The following is a 16506-nucleotide window of genomic DNA, read 5'->3' on the forward strand; positions in this document are numbered from 1 at the left end:
TTTTTTTTTTTTTACTGTATTTTCTTTCTTACAGATTTATACTTGTATATATATTTAATTATCTACAAACATCTTGATGATGAATAAATTTTAGTAACTTTTTAAAAACAAAGTATAAAATTAATGATCAAAATTATATAAAAGAAAAAAAAATTAGAAAAAAAGTATATATATAGTTATTATTTCCTATAGTCTTAAGCACAAATATCTTTAATAAATGAAGCAATATTGTCTGTCTTCATCAACGCTTCACCAATTAAAAATCCATTGACACCTTCATCTTTTAATTTATCAGCATCAGAAGGTTTTAGAATGCCTGATAAGGTAATTAATAAAGAACCTTCTGGTGTGGAAGATATTAAATTACTTGTGGTGTTCAAATCAACGTTAAAAGTGTGTAAATCTCTATTATTCACACCAATCACTTTGGCTCCTACAGATTTAGCTAAAATCATATCTTCTGGAGAATTTACTTCAACTAATGGTTCAATACCCATTTCAATTGTTGAATAATCATATAATTCTTTTAATTGTGTAGGAGTTAACATTTTAACAATTAGTAAAACAGAATCAGCACCTGCTAATCTTGCTTCTAGAATTTGGTATTTACAATAGACAAATTCTTTTCTTAATAAGCATGGTCTATCATTAGGATTTGAAGCATAATTAATATCAAGAATCTTCCGTACATTTATTAAATCCTGTAATTGACCTTTGAACCAGTGTGGCTCAGTTAAGATCGATATAGCAGCAGCCCCAGCTTTAGCATATTCTAAACCTTGCTTAGCGGCAACAACTTTAACGTTGAAATCACCTTTAGATGGCGAAGCACGCTTTATCTCTGCAATAACAGCTGCACGACTATTGGAACCTTTTAATCTTTTAACAAAATCTAAAACTGGAGGTGCCAAACCTAATTTGAAATTGGCTTCTAAATCTTCAAAAGTATAACCGGGTATTTTGGATTGAGCTGTAACATCTTCCATACGCTTAGCATATATACAATTCATAATAGATTCCTTTGAAGAGTTACTAGTTTTGGATGCAACAATCTTGTTATTTTCTTCCCAGGTACCACCATTAATATTAAGCATATTTTTTATCATTAAATGACCTTCTTCAGTCAGGATAGATTCAGGATGAAATTGAACACCTTCGATAGTATATTTCTTATGCCTAATACCCATAATAATCCCACCATCAGTAGTGGCAGACACTTCTAATTCATCTGGTAAGGATTCACGTGTACCAGCCAATGAATGATATCTTGTAACAGCAACACCTTGTGGAACATTTTTGAATATACCCTTGTCATCGTGGTAAATAGGGCTAGTCTTACCATGAACAATTTCACCAGCATAACTAACATCACCACCAAAGACATCAAACATACATTGTTGACCCATACAAACGCCAAATATAGGAATCTTACCAGTAAAAAAACGAATGCAATCTCTAGAAATACCAGAATCAGTTTTTGGATGGCCTGGACCAGGGGATATTAAGATAGTATCTGGCTTCAAAGCTGCAACTTCTTCTACTGTAATTTTATCATTTCTATAAACTTCAACATCTGCACCTTCTTCACATAAATATTGGTAAACATTCCAAGTGAAGGAATCGTAATTATCAATTAAAACAACCTTCTTAGGCATATTAATCTCTTATTCTTCTTGTCAGTAAGTGTATAAACCATTAATAATATGGAAGCAAAATTATATATAACGTTAGAAGATCATCTCATCCCCGAAATATGAATTTGATCTTAGATCTAATCTATTTGTAGATTATATATTTATTCTTCATTTCCCGTCAAATTTCAATCCATAAGGTGAGTCATCAGATCATCGATTTCTTCGGTTCGAATCCCTATACAAGGAATTTTGATTATTAGAATTTCGATATTAAAATTTTTTGCTAAGAAAAGACTCTACATATCTCCCCATTAAAGAATTCAAAGAATACTCAAATAAACTATAAAATATGCTTGAATGATTTGCTTACGGACTTCTTTTATACTATTACGATTCGCATATATTTCATTATAGTAATAAATATATATTTAAGGCATATATTAAAAGGTAACTCGTTATTTATAAAGGCATGTGGCATGATATAGTTTCCTTCTAGGTTTAAAAATCATAGTAATATATATAACTTGCTTATAAATGCTATCAGTTCTAGTATTATTGTTATTCTTTTAAAGTTGCCTAGAAATTCTTCAGGGGTTACCCGTCCGGATTGAAAATTATCACTTGTTAGGTATCGCTTAGAAATACAGATTTTGAAAATGTGGCAAAGGGCGTTTAAGAATTTGGCAAAAACAAGAATAAAGCTTACAATTTGATGTTTACATTTAAAATTTTAACGTTTTTAAAAGGAAGAGATTCAACTCAATTAAAGGATAATTGTATTTCTTGTGCTGAGATAATTACACAAGAATAATAATAATATTCTTTTTATAATTTATTTTAAAAATAAAAGCAGCTAATAGTTAAGTTCTTAAATAATGAGCAATAAAGAAGGTGAGATTGATGAAGGTCTCTATTCACGTCAATTATACGTCTTAGGTAAAGAGGCTATGCTTAAAATGCAGCATTCTAATGTTTTAATCATTGGTCTAAAAGGTTTAGGTATCGAAATCGCTAAGAATGTCGCTTTAGGTGGTGTTAAATCATTATCTATATACGATCCAACTCCTATTGTCATTCAAGATCTTTCTTCTCAATTTTTCTTGAATGAAAGTGATATTGGTAAACAAAGAGATCAAGTATCAAGAGATAAATTAGCAGAATTGAATGGTTATGTTCCAATTAAAGTAGTTGAATCACTAGCTGATCATTCTAAATTGTCTGAATTTCAAGTCATAGTTACAACTGATACCATGAGCTTGGAAGAAAAAATTAAATTGAATGAATTCTGTCACCAAAATAATATTAAATTTATCTCTACAGAAACCAGAGGTTTATTTGGTAATTTGTTTGTTGATTTTGGTAAAGAATTTACAGTTATAGATCCAACCGGTGAAGAACCACGTACTGGTATTGTTTCGGATATTGAAGAAGATGGTACTGTCACAATGCTAGATGATAATAGACATGGTTTAGAAGATGGTAAATATGTGAAATTCAGTGAAGTTCAAGGTTTAGAAAAATTAAATGACGGTACTTTATTTAAAGTCGAAGTCTTGGGCCCTTTTGCCTTCCGTATTGGTTCTGTTAAGCAATATGGTAAATATATTAAAGGCGGTATCTTTACTGAAGTTAAAGTTCCCCAAAAGATTTCTTATAGAACTTTTAGGGAGAATTTAACCGAACCTGAGTACACTTACTCAGATTTTGCTAAATTTGATAGATCTAGTCAATTACATTTAGGTTTCCAAGCTTTACATCAATTTCAAGTGAAGCATCAAGGCCAATTACCAAGACCAATGAATAAAGGAGATGCTAACGAATTGGTTAAATTAGTGACTGATTTAGCTGTTCAACAAACTTCTATACTTGGTGAAGGCGTTGAAGTCAACGAAAAAATAATTACAGAGTTATCTTATCAGGCAAGAGGTGATATTCCAGGGATGGTTGCTTTCTTTGGTGGTTTGGCTGCCCAAGAAGTTATGAAAGCCTGTTCTGGTAAGTTTACCCCATTAAAACAAATTATGTACTTTGATTCATTAGAATCTTTACCTGACTCGAAACAATTTCCAAGAACCGAATCTACAACAAAACCAATATGCAGTCGTTATGATAACCAAATTGCTGTCTTTGGTCAAGATTTCCAGAAAAAGATCGCTAACTCAAAAGTTTTTTTGGTCGGTTCAGGTGCCATTGGTTGTGAAATGTTGAAAAACTGGGCTTTGATTGGGTTAGGTTCAGGTGAAAAAGGTCATATAGTTGTTACAGATAATGATTCCATCGAAAAATCTAATTTAAACCGTCAATTCTTATTTAGACCAAAAAATGTTGGTGGTAATAAATCAGAAGTTGCTGCTGCTGCTGTGATTGCTATGAACCCAGATTTACAAGGCAAAATAACTGCCAAGATCGATAAAGTTGGCCCTGAGACTGAAAATACTTTCGACGATGCATTCTGGTCGAATTTAGATTTTGTCACTAACGCTTTAGATAATATTGATGCACGTACTTATGTTGATCGTAGATGTGTCTTTTTCAGAAAGCCATTATTAGAATCTGGTACTTTGGGTACTAAGGGTAACACTCAAGTTGTTATTCCAAATCTAACAGAATCTTACTCTTCCTCCAGAGATCCACCTGAAAAGTCTATTCCATTATGTACTTTACGTTCTTTCCCTAATAAGATTGATCATACTATTGCTTGGGCTAAGTCTTTATTCCAAGGTTATTTTACTGACGCACCAGAAAATGTTAACATGTATTTAACTGATCCAAATTTTATTGAACAAACTATGAAACAGAGTGGTGATGTTAAAGGAATCTTAGAATCTATTTCTGATTCCGTAACTAAGAAGCCAACTAATTTTGATGACTGTATTGAATGGGCAAGATTAGAATTTGAAAAGAAGTTCAACCATGATATTAAACAATTATTATACAATTTCCCACCTGATGCCAAAACATCATCTGGTGAACCATTTTGGTCTGGTCCAAAACGTGCGCCAACACCATTGACTTTTGATATAAATAATGAAGATCATTTCCATTTTGTTGTTGGTGCTGCTAATTTACGTGCATTCAATTACGGATTGGAAGGTGACGTTACTGCACCAAATAAATCGCATTATGAATCGGTCATTAGCTCTTTGATGGTTCCAGAATTTTCAGCCAATGTTAATTTAAAGATTCAAGTTAACGATGAAGATCCAGATCCAAACGCTGGTAATGTTCCAGACGATTTGGACTCATTAGCTGCTTCTTTACCAAAGCCTACAACTTTGAAGGGTTTATCATTACAACCAGTTGAATTCGAAAAAGATGATGACACTAACCATCATATTGAATTTATTTCATCATGCTCAAATTGTAGAGCACAAAACTATTTTATTGAAACTGTTGATCGTGCTAAAACCAAATTCATAGCAGGCCGTATCATTCCAGCTATTGCTACGACTACCTCTTTGGTTACAGGTTTGGTTTTATTGGAACTATGCAAGGTTATTGATGCGAAGACAGATATCGAACAATACAAGAATGGGTTTGTTAATCTAGCATTACCATTCTTTGGGTTTTCTGAACCAATTGCATCAGCCAAAGGTAAATATAACGACAAGGAGTATGACAGAATTTGGGATAGATTTGATATCAACGGTAATCCAACCTTAAGTGATATTATTAAATATTTTGAAACTGAAGAAAGTTTAGAAATCAGTATGTTGTCTTATGGTGTGTCACTATTATATGCATCTTTTTTCCCACCAAAGAAGTTAAAGGAAAGAATGAACTTAACAATGAAAGAATTAGTAAAGTTGGTTACTAAGAAAGAAATTCCAAGCCATGTTAGCACAATGATTTTAGAAATCTGTGCTGATGATAAGGAAGGAGAAGATGTCGAAGTTCCCTACATTGTTGTCCATCTTTAGATAGGACGAACTACGTAGAACGGATTTCAAGAATGGGTACAAATGATAGAATTTGATGATAATGATGATAATTCTGATGGTGTATGCCTATTCGTTTGGTTTGTATGTTTATTTTAAGCCGTATGTGCTGGAATTTAATGTTTTAACTAATGTATAACTATATAAATGAATAGCAATTTTATTTCAGTCAGCAAGAAATTAGTCTTACTGAATAGAAGTGCATGCTTATCTAATACAAAAATCACAATATTCACATAAGAATATGACAGAACACTGAATCATTTGTGTTAGTTATTGCTGATACTGGCTAATTATTCACATGCCTTCGGTGCGGCAATTCACCTCCACAAGAGCGGCGAAATTTTATCCACACGCTTGAGTTTTCCAAGAACATCCAGTTTCCGCGGCCGTCTGTTTACTAGGCAAGGATAGAAATAAAGGTCGTCAAGTAGTAAATATATAAGGAATGATGAAGCCTCAGGAACACCTATACGTTATTATTCCTTGGTTGCCTATTTCTTTGATTGAGCTCTTTATTTTTATTTTATTGTTGTTTTTATATAATAAAAGGGCCATCTGAGAACTCTAGCTATTATTCCATAATCCCACTACTAAAAGACACATATTACTGAATATGTCTGCTGTTGAATCAATTGCTGAAAGTGTCACTTCTGCTGTCAATGCTGCTGCAGAAACAGCTGCCTCAGTTGCACAAACTTTGATCTCTGAAGTCTTAAATACTGCTACAGAATTAGGTGCTTCTCCAACCAAGTTTGATTTGACTGATTTTATAAATGAGAAATTGGCCTTATGGGGTGAAATTTGTATGGAATTGGTATCTTCTATTGATTTCGAAAATAAATTGTTCATGTTGGCATGTTTCTGTGTTTGCTTCAACCCAATGTTCTGGAACATTGTTGCTCGTATGGAATATAAGACTCATTTCTTAACTAAGTTAGCTGGTAGTGCTAAGAAGGGATGTTATATTTTAGCCTTCATTATTTTCTCACTAGGTATCGTTCGTGATATTGTATACGAAAGGGCATTAGCTGCTCAACCTGTATCAGCCTTATTGACTGGTGATTATGTTAAATGTGCAGGTTATTTGTCAATCGGTGTAGGTCAAGTTTTAGTCTTGACTTCCATGTATCAATTGGGTATCACTGGTACTTACTTGGGTGATTACTTCGGTATCTTAATGGAAGAAAGAGTAACTACTTTCCCATTCAATGTTTCTAATAATCCAATGTACCAAGGTTCTACTCTATCCTTTTTGGGTGCTGCTTTAGTCTCTGGTAAGCCAGCTGGTTTGTTGATTGCATTTTTGGTCTCCACTATGTACCAAGGTGCTTTACAATTGGAAGAGCCATTTACCGCTCAAATTTACGCTAAGCGTGACCAAGAACGTTCTAAGAAAAATATTTAATTCGGTTTATCTCGAGTATATTTTTTTTTCAACTAATATTTACGAAATTATATGGCTTATTTATTCACTTTGTCTTTCTTTAATTACATTTTATTCAGAATACAATGAGATTTACAGGTGGCTATAAAATTTATCTCTAAATAATTTTTTTCTAACTTGTAACAATGTTTTATGTATGCATAAATATATAAATTTTATATCTCGATATCAAAGCAGTAAGCTGCCCTCTTAAAACCATTCAAATTTTAATAATTTTTTTTCAAAATATAGTCATAGAATATGCTTTTAATGAATGGTATTCTGTATTTTTTTGAATCTGTAATTAAAAATAGGTGAAAATCATTGATAATTATATTCTCCGTAGCTGAGTGCTTTTTAAAACGCATCAATAATGGATATACCATATCTTTTTTTCCCCAAAAATATCGTAATAAGTTAAGAATATGGATGGAGAATAAGCACATATAATGGCATCAAAAAAATTACTCTATTGGTTTACTAGATATATCAAAGTACTAACGATAGGTAAGTTGAAATCGAGAAAAATATTAGTGTACTTATTAGAATTAAATGAAAAGTATGTTAGTATTGACGCTAGCATTTATCGTAAGGAAAGAAATATTTTTACGTAAACATGTGAAAATTTTATATTACAATTTGTAACAATGGTTTATTATATCTGTTAAAGAAGAAAGTAGACATTAATTTCGCGTAGCTGACAGTTGCAACTGACCCATACTTTGACATCAACAGTATAATCATTTAAAAGATTAAGAAAGCATAATAAAAAAATGGACCGAGTTTTAAAGGTTAAGGACAGCAGATTTATTTACTGACAACATAAGAAAGTATCAATAGGATAAATCACTTAAATATTTAAAGAAATAATAAATTCGTCATATTATTTTAGGACTATTGTTTTATCTTTAATTCCTATAGTTTGGCAGGTCATTATTAGTTTGAAAATATTTCAATATTAAGAAGAGAGCATAAAATTAACTACAATTACTCAATACTTCCAGTGCATATCTTATCCTTCATACTGTACTAAAATATCACGTGATTTTTTATAAAAAATTCAAAAATGCTTCCTGTGGGAATTGAACCCACGATCCCCGCATTACGAGTGCGATGCCTTACCACTTGGCCAAGAAAGCCTTTTGAAAGGATTTTGAAAACTAAGAGTAGTATTTCGTGAAATTGGTAAATCGTTCTCAAAAGGACTGATAAGTGTACTAAGAATTCTAACTACATGTTAAAATCTATAAATGACTAAAATATTTGTTTCTTCTCCCTTACTATTATTTAGCCTAGAATGTCACATAATTGTAATATTGTCGCTATTATACAAAATGTTGGCGTTATGTGTACCCGTAGTTTATTCCTTGTAACTACTTCCTCTTATCTCTAGCTCTTGTCAAAACAGAACTAGGGTTAAATTTTGGAGTTCTTTAATTTTTTATAAATATATATTAGTTAATTTTTGTATGAAAATAATTCCTTTCTTACTTAATGTTCTGATCTTTTATATGTCCTCTTTGCAACAATCTGAATTACTCTTGCATAAAAGATTGCAATTATAAGAACTAGATATATTTGGATTGAAAGCAATTTTAAATTTTAATGGCGGTTAATCAAAAATTTCTAGTTGTTACTTAAATATATCTCAACAACTAAGGTATCTTAATTTTAAACAACTGTTTAAAGATTTTAATAAAATTATACAGCGTTATTATTATAAAAGTTCATGGCATATAAATTTCAACTATGTATTGCAGCATTACACTAAATTTTTTAAATTAAATGGCTTGATACTCAATGGAAAAAAGAAATAGGTTTTAAGTTAGATAATTTTACTTCTCTCTAAATGTATTTCATTTGCATTGAAAAAACTTTAAATCTTTTGAAAATATGTTGAAAATTATACAATATTCAATCAAGGTTACGATATCACATGCTACATTTTGTTTGGTAGAAATTTCTAATATGCAATTATAAGAATCTACGATACCCTACTTAGCAAAAAAGTAGTTTAGGCATTAGATATTTAGGACAAGTTTATATCCTAGCCGCTTGTTTAATAATTCAATACAAATAAAATTATCAAAGAACAGAAATGTAGGTATTGAAATAATAAAATAGCGGTATACAAATTATAATATTTAAATGCCCTGTCTTTCAGCATAGTATTGTCTATTTGTATATGTTTGGTATTTTCAAAAGTAGAATCATATGTAATCTAACTAAAATTTTATTTTTAACGAAGTCACCCATTAAATAGAATAGTATCTTATAGTGCAACTAGGTTGGCAAGGAATTCTATGAAAAAATATATATTCGTTCCAAGTTTGTATAATTAAATCCCGATTCTGGCAGTGATTAGGTTCAAATATTTTTCATTTTAAATATTGAATGAAAGTTCAATTTTTTACGCGATGTTAGCGAATCTAAAAATATTAAGGTAAACTATATTTATATATATATATATATATAGTTCCAAATTAAAGAGTAAATTATTTAGCAAAATACCAAAATTACTAGGCGAAGTTGATAATTTAGCTTCTCTCAGAATGCAACAAACTCATGTACTATCCGAAACTCCTAAGTTTATTCTGAAGAATTTAAACACAATTAAACATAATAATAATACTTTAGTGCAGAAAATTATCAAGAATAAAGCTAATTATAAAGCTTATACTGAGTTTTTCACTAAATATGATACATTTTTAATGTTCACAATCAAGCCGGACACTCATTTATATAGTAAAAGCGAACTAAAATACAACTGGTTGAATTTCACCCAGGTACTAAAAAGTCAAGGAATTTTATCCTCAAGATGTTCTACAATGATTCTACAGGAACCTATCAATAAGAGAATGATGAACAGTGTGATGAAAACAGATATCTGTGTTGGTAATTCTGAAAATAGTTTTCATGGAATTTTCCAAAATACCGATAAGATAACTAATATTCAAACGATCCTCAAAATAACCGAAGAACATAATTTTAATTTTCAAATGCATGCCCTTGGATTTCAGATCAGCTCTTCAAATACTAGTAGTGAGATATTAAATTTTATTTCGAAGATCCAACCGTTTATTCAAAGGAATAATGAAAAATATAAAAATCTTTCGTATTCGAAATTATTATCATTAGCAGAACATGGAAATCCGCAGAATGAAGAATTTATTAATAATAAAGGTCGGAACCATGATGATATTTGCACTTCCGCTGAATCTATCACCCCAGTATTGCAAGCTCTAGCAAGTCATCATTTATTGTTTCCTAGAGTAATAAGAAATTCTTCATATCTTATATTTAGCAAAATAGATCCTGATATTGGTATTTTAAAATCAAAAACTAACGCACGGATAGCAGAATCAAAATCTATATGAAAATCTCTAAATTCAAAGCTCTTCGCATGTGAACTCCTGTACAACCAGAGTTAAGCTAGTTAAATCAAGTGACTTCACCGGTAATTTATCCTTACTGCTTCAAGAAATATTGGCATTGTGAACAGTGAAATATTTGCCGGCTTATAAAAATGTTCTTTACCAGCAGAATAGCATACCTGAACAGAACCTGAATTATTAAAATAGTTACTATGCATCTGCTCACAAGTCAACGTAACTCAAAATTCTCACCAATCTCGTTTTGTACCGTCAAATATTACTAATTATATTGGCATTACTAATTATGGTAACAAGAATGTAGATGGAATAATATAGGGAAGATTAGGATCAAGCAAAGAAACTACGCAGCAGAATAAAAAGAAATAAATAGCTTACTTCTCATCACAACTGCGAGGTAAGCTACCACGGTATTTTAGCAGTCTAACTTTATTTGTACTAAATGCCTAGGATGTCTGAGAAATATAATGTTATTCTATCAAATTTCTTCAATTTTCAGCCATCAATTACTACAGCCCAGTCTCTGCCCAGTTTCTTCGAGAATGTTGGAGCATTCTTTGTTTTCCAAAAAGGGGAAAGTCATCACGGGAAAAACATGGCGAAAAAAAATTTTTTCATCGTCAAATTTTAATTTCACTTTAAAATTTCAAATTTCAAATTTTGCCGTAGTTAATAGCTGAATTTACTCAGAAGTTTCCGCACGACGCTCAGCGAGATGGGCCAGATCGAGAGGTTTATTTATCAATTTATAATGGGCATCGTGGTCCAGCAGGTCTGGACTAAACCTATATAAGAACGACATTTTTATACTGTCACTGTTACAATAATTATTTTATATTGTTTCATTTATGTTTTTACAGAAAAATAACAACCACATTAGTTCACTCACATATACACATACATTCATAATGTCCACTAAGTTAGAACAACATTACCAAAAAACCATTGATGGTATGACTTTGGAACAATTGAGAGATATCCTTGTCTCTCCAGAATCTAAGTTGGCTAACAGATTCAGATCTTTATTCAATTTAAAGTGTGTTGCCGAAGACTGGGCCAATGATTCTGCAAATGCTACCTTAGCTGTTCAATACATGAACGAAACTTTCGCTGACAAGAGTGAATTATTGAAGCACGAAGTTGCTTACGTTTTGGGTCAAACCAAAAACATGAGTGCTTGTCCTAAATTGAGAGAAGTTACCTTGGATCAAAGCCAACAACCAATGGTTAGACACGAAGCTGCTGAAGCTTTGGGTGCCTTAGGTGACCAAGAATCCGTGACTATGTTGAGAAAGGCTGCTTGTGAAGATCCACACATTGCTGTTAGAGAAACCTGTCAATTAGCTGCTGATAGAATCGTATGGGCTCATTCTGATGCTGCTACTAGAGAAAAATTACAAACTTCTTTGTACTCTTCTACCGATCCAGCTCCACCATTATCTTTAGAAAAGAAATATGATGTTGAGAGTTTGAAAAGTCTATTGAATGATCAAAAGGCTTCTTTATTCATGAGATACAGAGCTATGTTCAGATTAAGAGATGTTGGTACCGATGAAGCTTGTAAAGCTTTAGCCTCTGGTTTTAACGATCCTTCTGCTTTATTCAAGCATGAAATTGCTTATGTCATGGGTCAAATGGGTAACCCAATCAGTGTTCCATTCTTAGTCGAAGTCTTGGGTCGTTTCGAAGAAGCTCCAATGGTTAGACACGAAGCTGCCGAAGCTTTAGGTGCTATTCACTCCCCAGAAGTTGTTCCTGTCTTAAAGGGTTACTTAAACGATCCAGTTGATGTTGTCAGAGAATCTGCCATTGTTGCTTTGGATATGTACGAATATGAAAACTCAAACGAATTCGAATACGATCCTACCAAATAAACTAATTTCGTATAGAATTCAGTCATTCTTCATTATAACCATTCAAAATTTGTTTTTCATTTTGGTTATTTCCAATAGCACTTCACTCATAAAAACATTATTTATTTATTAGATTTATATATATATATATATATATCAGATACTCTCGTGTATACTTATTTTTCAAAATATTTTAGGTTTTAATTATCTTAGAATTTGATAAACACAATTACTTGACAATTATTCTTTTGGGGTGGGTTACAATTGAACAAGTTCTTTATATATATATTACTCAAGTTCTCTCATATAATAAATAGCCTTCGTTTTTTGGAGGATAGAAGAGGCAGGAGTGGAGAATGAACGTAATTGTGGTTACTTCAAAGAAGTTACCCTTATAATTCAAATTTCTTTACTATAGGTAAATCTTATGGTATTTTCAAATTGCGAATAAATTACCTCTTAATAAATATATGGTTGTAAAGGATTGTAATTTTTATATGTGAAAATAATGCCTTTTTTTATCGATCTCGATAGTTCGTACAAATGCGCAAACAACTTAAAGAAAACGTTAAACTTAACATTTGTGGATAATAATTACTATCTATTTGAACTTTATGAATTCCAAATCATTACTTTTACCCATTACTCTAACAATGGAAAACCTAGTTTTATTCCCTGAAATGAATGTAGGTTGGTATTATTTAGAATGAAATATTAGCTTATTAATCCACTAATTCGGTACTGTAACATACTTTTTAAAAAAAAATTTCTTAAAAATATATAATATCATTAATGTTACAAAAATTATTGATTAGGTGTAATTCGATTGACTAATTAATTTCTTATATAATTTTTATCTTTGTTAGTTCCTTTATTTAATTTACGTCACATATCACGTGACCGGACGCCATATCTAAATTCGCTTTATTCCCTTTCACTATTTTATTTTACTTCATTTTTTGGCCAAAGGGACAATCTAAGAGAAAAAATAAATAGATACCCTCTTTATTAAAAAAAGTCATAAACATAAAAGCATAACCAATCAAGAAATTTTTAACTCCTTAGGTAACGTGACTGGGTTAAAACATAACTTATAAGACTTTTGACTTACATAGATAATTGGTCTTCATACGTTTCAATTTCCAATCTTAGATATTAACTTTAATTAATTTATTCAATTTACAAGCAATAAGCATTCAATAGCTATCTGTATTCTGCTTTTTTTTTGATTCTGACGTATCAATCATATCAGTTCACACAGGGGAATTTTCAATATATATTAGAGGTGCTTTATTTTATTTGATTACATTTAGTATTTTCACACTTTTACAAAACTACCATTGTAAATTTGTTTTAACTACATTCTAACAAGTATTATATCTTTTTTTAATAATTTTTTGCTTCCTTAGATTTTTGTTACTGTATCAGAGTGTAATTTTCTTAAATTCAATCTATTAAACTTCAAAGATTATACATATTTGCCTTCCAACAACTTCACATCAAAAAAATAATATTTTATTCTTATCTCAAAATGGAATTCAATGATCCATCAATTTTAACAGCTGTTAGATCGAGCGAAAGAAATTCAAATTCAAATTCAACTAATAATGGCCGCCAAACAAGCCAAACTGCTACAGCAGATCATATTAATAAGTTTTTCCAAGATTTAAAGAGAAAACATGAAAAAAAGACCAATGAAGACTCGAAGAATTCAACGAATAATGATTATGATAATGACGACTTCTCTAATTCTAATGCTAATAGCTTAAGTAAACTTTTGAAAAACAAAAATTCTGCTGATAGAAATACTAGCTTTGATACTCCAAAAAGCACCTTCGGCAATGATATCAGCAATGATACTAGTGACAAGCAACCTTTTACCTTAGATTTTAAACCAGTTGCTGAAAAGAAATCTCATGTGTATAGCGTTAATGAACTCCTAGCCATATCAGAAGATTTAGACAAAGATTTGATAGATGGTATTGTATCCAAATTGCCAAATAAAAAGTTCTGGAGATTACAAAGAAAATACCCTGACCATAATAATAATAATTCTAATAATAATAATTCGACTAATTCGGGAAAATCCTCAGGTTACAGAAGCCAATTGAGCAATAACTCGAATAGCACCTCTAATAATGGGCCTAATATTAATTCTCTTGGTAATGCTTACTCAAATGATCAAGATATGCATGGAAGAAGAAATAGTAGGTCAAAAAATACTAGACTACCTCGCTCTAAGAGAGGTGGGTTAAATAAGTTCGGTAAAGAAAGAAATTATAATGAAGATAAACATAATAACGAAATGAATACTGATGATTTAATGGAATTAGAAAAGGAATTTGAGCCAACAGGTAATTCAATGGCTGACTTTGAAATGTGGAAAGCAAAAATGAAAGAAACGGAAAATAGAAAAAAGGGTATTTCTAGCACTACTTCTTCCTCTGTATCATCCACAATAATTAATTCTTCCATTTCACAAAAGGATGATTTAGGGAATACCAGCTCATCTGTCGATAGACCAAATCTCACTGGAAGAACTACAAGTTCTATTTCAGATTTTTTAAAGATGAACACAGAAAAAGAATCTAAAACTAAAAGTGATTCAGCTGATGAGTCTAAGACAGAACCGTTAGGATCTAGCTCATTAAGTAACAATGAGTCAAAAAAGACAAGGTCGAATTTTGTTAAAAATGATGTGGAAGAAGGTGCAGTTGGTACAAGTTCATCAAGATTTTCATCATTTTTTACAAATTCTAGTCTTTCTACTTCTGGTAATTCTCCTTCAAAATCAAATATCCCAATAAACGAGCAAGCTAATCAAGAGAGATCTGTATCAAACTACAATAGCAACAGATTGGCTCAACCTGCTGAAAGTGTTCAAACACTACAGTCCGGTTCAAAATTAATGTCTTTTTTCAAAACAGATTCTCGTTCAAGTACACCACAAACGCCAGGTACTCCACTCTCGAACACACCAATTGCTAGAACAGAAAATATAACACCATTTATGCAAGGGCCAACAAGTATTCCACAAATGCAACATCAATTACCTCAACAGCAGCAACAGCATCAACAACAACAGCAACAAATACCACATGCTCAACAATGTATGCAACAAATACCACCACAGATGCAACAGCAACTACAACAGCAAATGCGCCAACAGCAGCATCCCCCATTTATGCAACATACAATGGGCCAGGTACCTAACAATAATGCATTTTTCCAAAACCTGTTGAATAAAGGTAAGGACAAGGATGGTAACGATACTCCAATGGCTCCTCCACCGGGCTTAATACCTCCACTACAAAATGGCAAACAACAATTTCCTCCAAATATCTCAGTACCACCAGGATTTCCAATGCCAATGCCACCGCAAATGATGCACCCTCAAGCTTTTATGGGATTCCAAGGACAGCCTCAACTGCAAAGCAACATGCTGATGAATAGCAGTATGCCAAATATTTCCAATAATAAAGATTCCAATAAGAGTAAGGGCAAAAAATTTACTAATAATGAGGGGATTCAAGAAAAGAAAAACAGTCAAAATATTCTACGTCAAAACTCTAATTCTACTATTCCAGATAATGGTTCTAACAGTGCCGGTAACACAATTCCGCCACAATTCATGCCAGGCATGTTACCCCCTGGTTTTCCACCAATGCAAGGTATGCCACCTAATAATATGATGCCACCACAGATGGTTGGTAATCAACCATTTTTCCCTGGTATTCCACCTCCAAATATGCAACAAGGTGGAAATAGATATCCTCCACAAGTTCCAACACCAATTGAAAATATTGAGCAGAAATCTAAAAAATAGTTCATGGTATGGCTACCATTATATTTACTAGTATCGTAGATGTAACTTGGTATTTATTGTTGAAATCGAAGGGATATCGGCTTCTACGAAAAATCAATTGCCTAGTTCACTCTATATATGTATATATAATTAATAGTTGTTTTTTTTTATTTTAGCTGCTCCTTTCATTGTATTAATAAACATCTTCCCCATTTATAGCTATCTTTTTTATTTGATTTTTATTTTTCTTCTTTACTTAATGTACTTTAAAAATATATATTTTGTCTTTAATTTACCAAATACAATTTACTTTTAAGATCTTTTTTAGCGGTATAGAAGAAAATATATTGTTAGAGCAGTATATAATAACACTGACAAATCCCCTTACTGCGAATAGTAAACAGTAAATAAAAAAGTGCCACTCAAGAAATAACTCTAATAATGAGATACATATGATG

The 16506-nt window shown here is 31.6% G+C and overlaps 6 protein-coding genes and 1 non-coding gene across 7 annotated transcripts; 5 read left to right on the forward strand and 2 right to left on the reverse strand.

Annotated features, from left to right (window-relative positions):
* Positions 1 to 194: 194 nt before the first annotated feature.
* TRP3 (bifunctional anthranilate synthase/indole-3-glycerol-phosphate synthase) lies at positions 195 to 1655 on the reverse strand (the record flags this gene model as incomplete). Its single annotated transcript, XM_004180331.1, has 1 exon — positions 195 to 1655. One exon carries the CDS (start codon positions 1653 to 1655, stop codon positions 195 to 197), a length of 1461 nt encoding a protein of 486 aa, XP_004180379.1.
* Positions 1656 to 2509: 854 nt separating this feature from the next.
* Positions 2510 to 5554, forward strand: UBA1 (E1 ubiquitin-activating protein UBA1; the record flags this gene model as incomplete). Its single annotated transcript, XM_004180332.1, has 1 exon — positions 2510 to 5554. The coding sequence occupies one exon, from the start codon at positions 2510 to 2512 to the stop codon at positions 5552 to 5554; it is 3045 nt and encodes a 1014-aa protein (XP_004180380.1).
* A 634-nt stretch (positions 5555 to 6188) lies between these two features.
* Positions 6189 to 6980, forward strand: OPI3 (bifunctional phosphatidyl-N-methylethanolamine N-methyltransferase/phosphatidyl-N-dimethylethanolamine N-methyltransferase; the record flags this gene model as incomplete). The annotated part of the gene is made up of 1 exon (XM_004180333.1): positions 6189 to 6980. The coding sequence occupies one exon, from the start codon at positions 6189 to 6191 to the stop codon at positions 6978 to 6980; it is 792 nt and encodes a 263-aa protein (XP_004180381.1).
* Positions 6981 to 8065: 1085 nt separating this feature from the next.
* TBLA0Dtrna2T lies at positions 8066 to 8137 on the reverse strand. The gene has a single exon. It is a non-coding gene; the product is annotated as a tRNA-Thr (tRNA).
* Positions 8138 to 9550: 1413 nt separating this feature from the next.
* On the forward strand, positions 9551 to 10375 carry CBT1 (Cbt1p; the record flags this gene model as incomplete). The annotated part of the gene is made up of 1 exon (XM_004180334.1): positions 9551 to 10375. One exon carries the CDS (start codon positions 9551 to 9553, stop codon positions 10373 to 10375), a length of 825 nt encoding a protein of 274 aa, XP_004180382.1.
* Positions 10376 to 11298: 923 nt separating this feature from the next.
* LIA1 (deoxyhypusine monooxygenase) lies at positions 11299 to 12264 on the forward strand (the record flags this gene model as incomplete). The annotated part of the gene is made up of 1 exon (XM_004180335.1): positions 11299 to 12264. One exon carries the CDS (start codon positions 11299 to 11301, stop codon positions 12262 to 12264), a length of 966 nt encoding a protein of 321 aa, XP_004180383.1.
* A 1510-nt stretch (positions 12265 to 13774) lies between these two features.
* On the forward strand, positions 13775 to 16069 carry EAP1 (Eap1p; the record flags this gene model as incomplete). The annotated part of the gene is made up of 1 exon (XM_004180336.1): positions 13775 to 16069. One exon carries the CDS (start codon positions 13775 to 13777, stop codon positions 16067 to 16069), a length of 2295 nt encoding a protein of 764 aa, XP_004180384.1.
* Positions 16070 to 16506: the final 437 nt, after the last annotated feature.

This window comes from Henningerozyma blattae, chromosome 4 (assembly GCF_000315915.1).
Source record: "Henningerozyma blattae CBS 6284 chromosome 4, complete genome".
Lineage (NCBI taxonomy): Eukaryota > Fungi > Ascomycota > Saccharomycetes > Saccharomycetales > Saccharomycetaceae > Henningerozyma > Henningerozyma blattae.